The sequence below is a fragment of the Scophthalmus maximus genome, chromosome 4, assembly GCF_022379125.1.
Source record: "Scophthalmus maximus strain ysfricsl-2021 chromosome 4, ASM2237912v1, whole genome shotgun sequence".
Lineage (NCBI taxonomy): Eukaryota > Metazoa > Chordata > Actinopteri > Pleuronectiformes > Scophthalmidae > Scophthalmus > Scophthalmus maximus.
In genome coordinates, this window is record NC_061518.1 from 22,488,744 (window position 1) to 22,500,542 (window position 11,799).

Genomic DNA, 11,799 nt, shown 5'->3' on the forward strand with positions numbered 1-11,799 from the left:
TTCCAGTTTGTCATAGACGGCATCTTTAACTCTTTTAACCCGTCAGTCTCCTCTGGCCAAAATGTGAAAATTGCTGTCCTCAAATGACTGTCCCTCATCCTGTACATGTGGGCCGACCTCTGAGTCCTAACCAAAGACACCCTAGATTACATTGTAGAATATTTTCATATGGCAATGACAGTATGGTTAAGGTTAGGCAAATATGTGGTTATGTCAAATGAAAGGGCTGACAAACAGATTAGAGCAGGGATTCCTATACGTTTCAGCTTCTAACCCCCAAAGTAGTGGTGCCAGACCCCTATTATCCCAAAGGATATTGATTTGAGCTAGTTCACAAAAAAGAAAAAAAAAGAAAAATCACCTACGTGCACATGTTGCAATGTTTCCTGTGGTGCTGTAAATTGACCTGCTGCAACTGATGCTGTTGCTAATCTGTCACAATCACCTCAGAGGGCCATGTGCAGGCAAAGAAAACCGGAAGGCTTGCTGTTTTGTTTTACTCATCTGCATGGTTTTATTTTTAATTTAACATCCTTTTATCAATTGTCACAACTATGCTATTTTTGATTATATTTGATTTCTGGAAACCACTTTGCGACTTGCGACCAACTGGGGGGTCCAGACCCCCACTTCAACTAACAAGCCAACCCACCTCCTCTCTAAACCCCGCAACAGTATATACACTGAAGGAGCAGGAGTAACACATGCATTTCCATGACACACATTTCAATTTCCAGATTAAAAGAAGAGGTTTAACATCGCACCACCAATTTCTGGCAAAACAATTACATTTTTACAAAAAAGACAAAATCCAAAACACCTTTTCACATAAATCCCGTCTTGTGTTAAAAAAAAAAATGCTGTTTCCTCATTTGCACTGCAGTGCCCATCCAAGAGAGATGCTTGTTCAGCAAGAACACGAAGCAGCAATTGGAGTGCAACATGCAGACAAGCAGACAAGGTGTAATCCATAGATAAACACTGACAAGGAGCAGGCAAACAGGAAGCCTGCAGGAGTAAAAGATGGCTGCACCTACAATGCTCGGCGTTAGCAGCCAAGTCAAACAAGCCAGCTGGAGGTTGCTGCCGCAGCTTCATTTACATTGCATTTTATATTCACCGTTTGATTGACATTGATGGGCTCTGGCAACGATACAATAAAAGCCCACACGGTGTGAGGTGCAAGGGCATGTTTCATAGCAACAAACATGATGCATTATGGATTATTATACATTAAACATGCTCTATTTCCCAGCGTTGCAAAGATAGCTACGTAGGCACTGTAGGGAGATCGATGCACGGTTACGGTAAATACACACATGTGGACCTGAGTGGAAGCAATGATCCTTCTCTCTTTTGACCGGTGGCCCTTGGTGTATTGGTCTCTCACCGATACCTAGTTAAAATGTCGTCCTAACATCTCGCCCCAATCAGTGAGCATGTGGGTTGAACCCAGTATGGAGCCCTGCAGCTGAACTCTTCTGCTGCTGGTCTAATCCTGGTTGAGCTGCACTGTTCATAAATCTAAACAGAAAATGGGATGAGATTAATTAAAGGAAACCAAATGCGTATTTTCAGTCTATAATCTGCTGCACTTTTAATAGAGGAACCAGGTAAAGTCGCTATGGGCAGTAATGAATCAATAATGAATTACTCGGTTGAGGTCCATCTCTCACTATATGCCTGTGTCCATTTCCCTAAGAACAAAACAAATGTATGTATACTGTATATATATTTATTTGTCAAGGCTTTAAATAACCGGGGGGTTTTTCCCATGATGGCAGCCATTTTCATTCTGCTCTAGCTGCGACTCTGACTGGATAAGCTAATCAGCTCGCGCCTCAGGGATTACATTCCTTATCATATCTCTGCCACCAGTCAGGTTAAGCATGCTGCCACATTGTAACTCTTTTTAATAAAGCTAAATTCTAAATCAAGATTTGGGAAAAGCCACCCACTCAGTTAATTGGTTTCTATTATATTAGGAGGGATTGTATGGCAGCCAACTCTGTAGGACCGGCTTGGGCTGAAGTGCGTGCAGCACTGCTGACTCACACATGGAGAACTCACAACTCAGATTCGCTCCATCACAGAAAAGTACTTGGAAACTACTTTAATGCACATCAGATAAGTGTGGGGGGAGTGCAGAGGGCTTGGCTTGTTGTGAATGTCATTACTTGGGTCATGGTGACTGTGTTGATGGATGTTATCAGCTTGGGCTGCTGGTATCCAGCCTGCCGGATTGCAGTACTATTGGATGCCATCTGTCTGAAAGCTGTCTATGTCCACAAAAAGTAGTTCTGCAGAGTATAGGGAATGCAGATGTTTATGACGGAAAGGGCTCAGTATTTAAGTATATAAGTACCCAACGGATCAAAATCCATGAAAATAGCAGGAGGAACTTCAGCCTTGATGGAGGAGATTTTCTGTGTATTCACACCTTGCACAGCTATGAGTTTATAACTGGGACAAAACTTTATGTCACTAAACAAATCAGGACATTGTTGATTCCGTTATTTATATTCAAGATGATATATCACTTTATTAGTGCAACTTACTCAGTTGTTTTACATTCTCCACAATGAAAATGAACCAACTGAGCATCCGACAGGGGACATATTATGGTTGCGCACTGCTATTTAAATTTGTGGCAGTTTTCTGCAACCGTATTTAATGCTGCGTTACATTATACCGCGGAACCGCTCGGAACTTGGACCCCGGAAGTCGGGGTGGTGGTCGCAGTGGAACCGATAAGCAGCACAACACGAAGTAGCAAACATGGCAATTTACACAGAGGTCGGGCCCCCCTCATGGAACTATATTTAACTCATTCAAAGTTGAGGGAAAAAGATCGCTTCTTTGATGCAGGTGATTATACATATATGAATAAGCAATTATGGACAATATATTACATTTCTGTGAATAAGTTCTTCTTAATATTACACATTGTAGCTTTAAGTACAGGATTCTTCAACCCCTGAGTTTATAGTTTCTCAAACTCCAAGTTTTCCCTTTCGGATTCTACCTTTGAACGAAACCCGCTGGCACAAACAGAGCCAAAACATTCGCTACACAGACACTAAAGGACACAAAACTTTAAAATTATAATCCTTAATATTTTGTTGCATATCCTGTTTTTGGGAATATGCATTCAATGTTGTTGCATTATGTATTTATCTCTGTATACAGTCATTTTCATTCTGGCAAAGTCTGCCATTCTTATACTAGATTAAATTTGTTTCCACATTTACAGGAAACAAGGTATGTCACAGTGCTCAGTTTTGGTACACAATATTAACACATTCACTAATGCTGTTACTTTCACGTAAAAAGCAGTAAAATTGCAAAACAGAGGTCGGTTTTTATTGTGAAACACAGGAGGTGAAATGTATGCATCACTGATTCTAACAAGACAAAGGTGTCGATTGCACTGACTTTTCCCTGTTCATCGTGAGTCTGACGATGGTGGAAGGATTACAGATTTCAGGAGTGTAATTTGAGATTAAGCAATGTGTACAGTCTGCGTTTGTGAAAATGAGAACCAACATAAACTATTATAATTAGCCTTCGAAGGTAAAATCTGATATATTCTCATGGTTTTGTCTTAGAACAACAAAACAGCAACACGGATGCTGCATAACCTCACCATTGTTGGTATTCAGCTGTAGCACAGTCTAACGAATGAACACAATATTTTCACCAGCTATAAGTCATACTACACACTCAGCGTTTCATTAAAAGAAAATGAATTCATTCCTATCATGCCAGAGAGTCAACCCCATATTTCAAGCCGTGTTTGTGTCTGGCTCTACACACTCATTAACAATGCACAGTAGTAAATACAGGCTTTTCTTTTTAATAAGAAAAGCATGGCCATTATATTTTTTTCTCATATATACAAGTTGCCTAGTGGTGCCGATTTGTGTCAAGCAAGTGACAAGTTTCACGACCTAAAATTGGATCGCACCGCTGCACAGGTGCAGTTGTGCTTGTACTGTGTGCAGTCACTTGCTTGATTATGCTGTTCCTCCGAGATGTGAGGTGGGATGAATAATCCAAACATTAAGAAGCCGCTACACAAATTAAAAGGGGCCTGTCACTGAATGCTCACTAAATGGATTTGAATAAAATATTGAAGAAGGGCAATGAAATGAAAATGTTTAATATCAGCATTATTACCTCATCCCTTCACACATTCACATCATTTCTGGTAAGTAAATAAGTCCTAATGAGTCCGAGAGCGCAACACTAGAGCTTGGTAGGTTTGAGGTATAATACCACGTGGCCCACGCTGCAGCCAGATGGAGATTGAACTCACCTGATGGCTCTCAGGAAATGAGAGCTCTGCCCCGACGCCACCCATCACTGGTCACCTTCACCTCCTTCTCGCAAGCCTCGGTGTCCTTCCAGGGGATGAATTGTTTTGCCTGCGGCGGACAAACACATCGAGCCATTCACCTCAACCTTTCAGTTCAACATCCACAAACTCTTTCTGTGTTGTGTTACCGAGCAGGAACAACCAGACACTCAGACAACGGATGGGGCCGTGACATTAACCATGATTGCGGCAACAGCATCACAGAGAACGTTCCAGACTTCTTTGAGCTTAGGGCCTGGAGAGGGATTTGTTCTTTCTCATCTTTTCAGATTATATGCGTCTACATCGTTGTAAAGAACATTTCAGAAACACTAAATTAGCTGTTTTTTATCGACAAATAGGAGATATTGAATAGAAAATTGAATCTAAATCAGTCTGTGAAAAGATCAGAATTTCAGCATTTCCAGCCACTCTCATATGCTAGTCAAGAAGAGGGTGACAAAAGACAGGTATCACTCCAGTTACCGCTCTGTGAACAGCCGAGGAATGCAGGGTGGCAAGAAAACAAGCTGTTTCTGCTCTCATCACTGTCTATAGCTCCTGCTTTCTGCAGGTGCTCTTAGCGGAAGAAGTCTGCTACCAGGAAATCTGGAGTAGAAGAGCGACACAACTTTGCTCGAGCAAAGATTGTCAGTCGTCCAGTGGTGCAGCATTAAGATATCTCCTTTTGTCGTGAGTTGGGCCTCTTTAGTCACGCAAAGGTTGACCACTATCACAGTGTTCCGACTGCAGCTCCAGGGAGTGACCAAAATATCTGTAACATTGCCGGCACCTCTCTGCGAACGGAGCATTCTGGCTCGTCCGCTGCACATATTCTTTGACGCGGAGCCACTTGGAGCTCTACTCATGGGGATAAGCAATTGCTGGGAGACCAGGGGATGGCAGCTAAAGGAGGTTGAGACTAAGCTGTCCTTGGCTAAATTTGTAGTTTCTGCAGGTGGGCGTGGGAATAGGGGTGTTATTAATAACATTATTATGAGCCAAAAAAGTCCACCCAAGATCATTAACTCACACCTTAAAATTGCACTGATTCATATTTTTCAAATTAAAAATCTGACAAATTATGTGTAAAATGAAAGGGGTCACACGTGAGGTACCCAGAGAGAATTACTACACAGATCTGCAGTTCCCCTCAGCTCGAGTGCGCTTTATAGTTACTGTTAGTTAAGTGTTAGGTTTTATAGCTAGTAACCTCAGTGTTTTGGTTCAGTTCCCTGCACCTCTTCCAGCAGCAGTAGCTTGCAGCCAAAAAGCTCTGATAAAACCACTGTGCACTGCCTGCCTAAGCTCCACACAGCAGACAAAGTGGCACATTTAGCAGCTAAAAATCCAGATATATCCCTTAGCAGAGGATAAAACACCTCAAATTAAAGAGAACAGTGGACCAAACGTTCACCAGCTCAGCACAAGGTGAATGCTAATGGTGCTCCATTTCTGCTGGATGAGTAAGTGTACGAAATGCCTGCGAAACACATTCCCCATATAAACTTTGCAAGTTCAAAATATCTCAGTGTTTAAGCTTGTTGCACTGATACCAGTGGTTAAAAAAAAAAAGAAAAGCCAACTGAAGGTTAAATTTACTATTGGTTTCAACCTGTCACATACAATTTTGCAATTCAGATGAATAGATCCATTTAACCATTTCTGTAGTGGGGGGGGGGGGGGTGCCTCCAGACCATCTGGTCACAAACACGTTGGAAAGGTGATTCATGAAAAATGCCATCTGCCCCTCTGGCGCTTTAGTCAGACGGTATATTACTGAAATTTCTGAGAGCAGCACCAAGCATGACAAGTTCCTCAGGAAACGTGTGAGTGTTCCACCACCTCCTCACTGAAGATCCTGAGCTCTGCTGATGACAACTCTGACAACCGCAACTCAAGCTGACTCGCAAAACAGCACGGTACGTGTGAAAAATGCAACACTGGGTTAGAAGAAACAATTTTATCACATCAATGTTAATTTAGGAGCAAAGAAATGTCCGCCAAGGCGGGCCCGTTACCGGTACGGTCACGATTGGGTTAATGTTTCATGTTTTTAGCGATCATGCCGAATACAATCATCATAATCGCCGCTTTGATGAGAGGCATCTTCTGTCTCTTCTCATTTGAAAAGTGCTTTTCATCTTGCAAAAGCAATCCCAACGTTATAGTTTTGTCTTTGAGACAGTCACACTCCATTTTAGCATGCCTGATTTCCTCCCTGGGATTAATCCATTACTTTTTTCCACAGGACAAACAGCCCCTGCTTCTTCTTCCTTTATGAAGATGAATGTGGAATGTACAGTTTCTTCCTTTCCTTTAGTCCAATTACACTTGTGTTGGGTTTTTAGGTATCCGCTCGGATACAAGAACAACAGCAAACAAATTTCTTTGGGAGAAGAAGAAAGAGTCAAACAAATATTGAAAAGAAAATGTAACAGATATAAACGTCAAGCTCATCAAGAAGAATTCTTTTAGGGGTTTAGTTAGGAAGGCTAGATCATCTGAAAGGATGTGTGCATGTTTTGATATCCATTTCATCTCTAATCGCACAGGTGAAGCTTCCGCCTCGACACGTACATATTTTCATACATTTTTTCAACAAGTTTTACCACTTGACCTCTGATTTTTATCTGCCAAGCCGCTGAAAAAAATGTTTGCATACCCTTCTTAATGGCGGACGAGGACTTCTCCACTGTCAGGAAGGAGTACACCGAGCCGAGGAGCTCCCGTGTTCTGCAGCCGCAGCCCGGGGCAGAGCTGGGATAACGGAACGGTGGGCCTCGTCTTCATCACAGCAACAGTCAAGGTTCCTCTTAAGTTCTTTGATGTGGCCAGCTCTGAATAAGCGTGTGGGTGGACTGGAAATATGTTCATTAAACAGCGCTGGAATGACTACAGCATCTACTTTGATCTGGAAAGAAAGCGGGACAGGCATGGAAAGAGTGGGACAGGGGGAAGAAGATCTTCTTGATCATTAAAAAAAAAAAGTTCACTTCTCCTTCACCTCCTGTTTTGTTTTAGATTTTAACGCTGTAAATACCACACTTATCACACTTTGTGTTACACATTTTCATCACTTCGCGATAGTGCCTTTTCATGTTTCACTGTTGATATTCTGAAATCCAAAGTGACTTTGCTATAAACTTGGTGGACTGCAGCGATTGCACATCCAATATCGCTGCAAGGTTGTACTTTCAAATAACAGCGACAGTAATGCTACGTTTTCTTTTGTCCAGATTGAAAGTTGAATCTTGAGCGAGCCCGGCTCAACGGACACACAGGAGGGTGGTCAAGGGCTTGAATTGTCCACTTACATAACTGCTCCTATTTGGTTTGGCTGAACAAGACACTCAAACTCCTAGGTGATCACAGAACACGAGCGGCCCCTCAGTGCGAGGACTGGCTAAAAGATAACTTCACACAATGCACAAATATCACCTGTGTCACAATATGTAAAGTATGTAAACAGAACAAACATCAGTGGGCTGTAATGTACGGAGCCCCCCCTGGTGACTCGTGGCCACGCATTCATAATAATGTCCCACGTAGGCTATGTCACCAGGGGGGCTCTGCAGTCATGACATGTAGAAACAAGTCAAATGTACATCAAAAGAACAAGTGCAATGTGAAGTCTCCACTTGTGTCAGCGTTTAAAGTGAAATATGTAAAACAAACAAAGGACAGTCATTCACAGAATATACTGTAACTGCCTATCCTTAGATTTCAGCAACAAAATGGCCACCGTTTCCATAGCAACGTTAAACAAACGCTCCCTCGACAGCGGCTAGCGAGGTTAGCTTGAGGTGGCTAGCTCACATGTTGTCGGATAATTAACTTCATTGCGCCACAAAACGCAAACACACTCGGTTACAAACGTCTCCCTTCGAATGTACACACGTTCATCTGACTCACACTCAAACATGAGCCGTAACGGCGAGGGCACTCGTACCTGGAGAGCGGGGTTTTCCGCATGAAAGACGACAAGACACACACTTTCCTCAGCTCCAAGTGTGTGATGATTACGGAGGGACGCAATTTTCCTTTTTTTTTACAGAACGCAACAGGTCCACGCGCCCCCTACTGGAGCACCCCGGTTACTGCATTTAAACTTAATACAAACACAAGAGGACTGTGACCCAAAGCGCCAGCTTTTGTAAATAACAGTAACATTATAGCATGTGGTATGGTGTAATATACAAACCTCTATACCAATTACTACAGGATCTGGCTCAACACTGATGATGCACATTGTTCTATCCCTCAAAGCTGCAGGTTTAAACACGATGATGCATTCATGCTCATTACTGAGTGTAGGTAACCTGCACGTTAGTGCTGGTCCAAAATGATTGACTAGAATATTTTCAACAGGTTTGGTAATTGCAATACAAATTGAGCGTACACTTGTGTACACTGCCTCCAAGAATTATCCATTAAAGCTCGTCATTATACAACCGGTCAATTTTTGTTTATTACTCCAAAAATAACAAACGTGGCGTCAACAAAATTGTGGCCTTCAGCAAATGAAAAATACTTATTGATGTCATAAGTTATTGGCTTTGAGTAGCTGGCAGCTTCATATGTCAGGAGGATAATGATGCATATTGTTTAGTTTCCACTCAATACCGACATATCTTGTCAGTGTGTCCTGCACTGTTGTGGGTGTGCCACACTCAATACGCGGAAATTAAATGCAAAATGATATATTCATGTGTCCGCAACGTTTTATGCAAAAGGAAAATAAGACTCAACCCTCCCAGCGCAATGCTGTAGTGTGCGCGCGCGTGTGTGTGTGAACCATATGTCATTACAGTATGTGGCCTGCGTAGACAACCGCATAACCATGGCATATTTGTTCTGTGACGGGTGTCTGAGACAGACAACTGAAAAACAAGTCTGAAACGCCCTGTGTGTAGAGAAAACGTACGACGTGGCTTGGACAACCTGAAAGAGAAGAACCATCAATCCAGCTACAGTTTCAACGCGCTGAACATGTTCCTATCCAGTAAAGGAAAAGCTGCTCCACATGAGACGTAGAGCCTTAAAAACAGACGACAGAGAAAAACCCTCCACCAACTCATCGAGCTCATATCAACATCGCTTTAACCTGCTCTGTGTTAAAGTCAAGGCCTCTCCCCAAATATGTCGAATGTAAAGGAAGAACATAAGTGGTCTGACAACTGATCTGAACTGTGTCTATGCCTCCAAATGATTCCGTGTTACCTTGTGCTGACTCCAGCTGATGGAGCTGTGTCCCTATAGTCACGTGCTTTATGAGTCACAACTGCTGCTCAAGCCAATAAAAAACTGGGCTGTGCAGGCTGGCAGCTTTTGTGCTGCAGACATTTTGTGAATTATTTGCAAGCTATTCAGAAACAATGTTTGGGAAATCTAAAATGATGTAAAAACCCACAGTTTGACTAATCACAGCAATGTTTAGGTAGTTTTACTACCACGTTGCAAACACATTACTATTTTCTTCAGGGCCCTCGTGAACCACAGTTAAGGCAACTTGACTGGTTTAAGAAATACAACTTATCCACAGTGTGAGGGCCAGTATAGGTCTGAAAGTCTCACTGACTCCTGATTGTTGAATCATGCATGAGATGTTGCCGTGGTGTGAACTTGAGATTGTTTAACAAATTGCTCTTGATTTGGTGTTTGAATGAGAGAGGACTTTTTGACCCTCTTCTTCGCTTTCCATCTGCAAATGAATCATTTGTTAGTGGATTTGGAGCAATTCAAACCGAACGTGTGAAATTGTGTTTATTACACGATAGGTGCAAGCTTAATGAATCTAATCATGGAAGAAGTATTTAGCAGTTTCCACTTTAAAAAAAAGTGTTGCCCATAATATTTTCTGTAGTGTTTATAGCTTCTGCGATGATGGAACTGCTGCGACGGGGAGAGTTTGGTCTCTGTGTGGTGTACTTGCCTGGGCTTGCTTGCTTCACTGCTTGCTTGAGTGGGATTTTCATTAATCAACGATCAAGGGCACACACCAAAAGTGTAATTGACCACACTGCACTGATCGTTTTGAGGAAGACAATAGATCAGGTTGACTTTCATTCCGGCAGCGGGAGAGTCGTACGTTTCAATTATTGACTTTGTTCCTCCGTGACCTGTAGTGTGCAAGAAGATATCCACAGCAGACTACAACAACTGCCCTCTTCAAAATCTTCCTACACACATATGGAACATACTGCAAAGTAAAAAACAGCTTCAGTTCAACTGAAAACTGACAAACGGAGAGCGAACAGGTGTGACAGAGAGACAGAAATCTGACTTTGAAATGTAAAAGGGGAGAGAGAGAATGGTTTAGACACAGACAGAAAGAGAAAGGGATGGGTCTGGCAAAGGCTGCATACCCTGAGCTCCAATTAGAGTAATGCAGAAGAGAGGAGGAGGAGGTGCGTGTGTGTGTGTGTGTGTGTGTGTGTTTGTGAAAGATCAGGTGGAAACGAGGTCACCCTCTCCTCCCCGAGATATTTACAACCCAGCATGAACGCCCTGACCAAAAAATGGACGCCGGCGTCGGCCCATGAAAAAAAGAAAAAGGACGAGAGAGAAAAAAAAAAAAACATCCACCTGATTTGGGGCCTGCTGACTTGACAAAATGAAAAAGTCTCTCTCTGTCCGTTCCCAATGTCAGAGAACATCAGGGCCCGGATCCATCAACACCTGAGCGGGGGAGATAATAAGAGGCCTCGCCTGCCCTTTCCCCATCCTCAAGACCATTATCATAATTCTGTATTAATTAGCGCCGCCTCCGCTACTCGGCAGCCGAGATCTAAAAATGACCCAAAACGTCGACTTTGCCTTGTGCTGCTCTCAGAGAGGGAGATGTGCCGGGTTTGGGGATGGAGGAGGTGTTGAAATATCCCAAGGATTGTGATCCCACTCCTGCTATAAAAGGGGAAGCCTTTGATGTGGCGTTGGAGATACGTTCTAATGAGGTTCGTTACACCGCGATCTGTCCCTGCCAGACGAGAGGTGGCGTCGCAGAGCGGCAGCCAGCCCGCTAAAACACTCCTGCTGTTCTCGGTTTGCTCAGCCAGGCTCTATCTCGGCCGGCCAGCGCCACACTCTGTGGACGTACATCCACAGTTTCAATTATTCATCAGCCTACAGCACCTCGCAAACACAGACGGGACGCACATCAGCTGCTGTTTGCACTCAGCCTGTCTCCTTTCTGAAACCAATTTTGTGTTTCACTCCACAGATAACCCGTGTGCACGGTGCAAAACTGCTTGAAAATCTTTAAATTCAGTTAGCGTCTTATCACCGCCAGGCACCGCTTTATTTGACTCTATTATATAATTTCCATTATGGCACTGTGGCAGTGTATCTACCGCAGGTGTCCGAGTACAGTCTCGTTATACAAACCGCAGCATTGATACCTTCCTACAGAAAACACCGTTGTGTGTGTAGAAAAACGATAA

General features: G+C 43.0%; 1 protein-coding gene across 3 annotated transcripts in view; it reads right to left on the reverse strand.

The window, feature by feature from the left end:
* ntrk3b (neurotrophic tyrosine kinase, receptor, type 3b) overlaps window positions 1-8,419 on the reverse strand; it is a 184,135-nt gene extending 175,716 nt beyond the window's left edge. For 2 of the 3 annotated variants that reach the window (XM_035628672.2, XM_035628676.2), the window contains exons 1-3: window positions 8,310-8,419; window positions 7,023-7,271; window positions 4,319-4,427 (exon numbers count right to left, since the gene is read on the reverse strand). Coding sequence is in view for 1 of the 3 variants with exons in the window: in XM_035628671.2 (XP_035484564.1) it covers window positions 8,310-8,332 (23 nt within the window). In the remaining 2 variants the exon portion in view is untranslated. The remainder of the gene's footprint in view (window positions 1-4,318; window positions 4,428-7,022; window positions 7,272-8,309) is intronic. The other variant, XM_035628671.2, reaches the window with a different exon arrangement.
* Window positions 8,420-11,799: the final 3,380 nt, after the last annotated feature.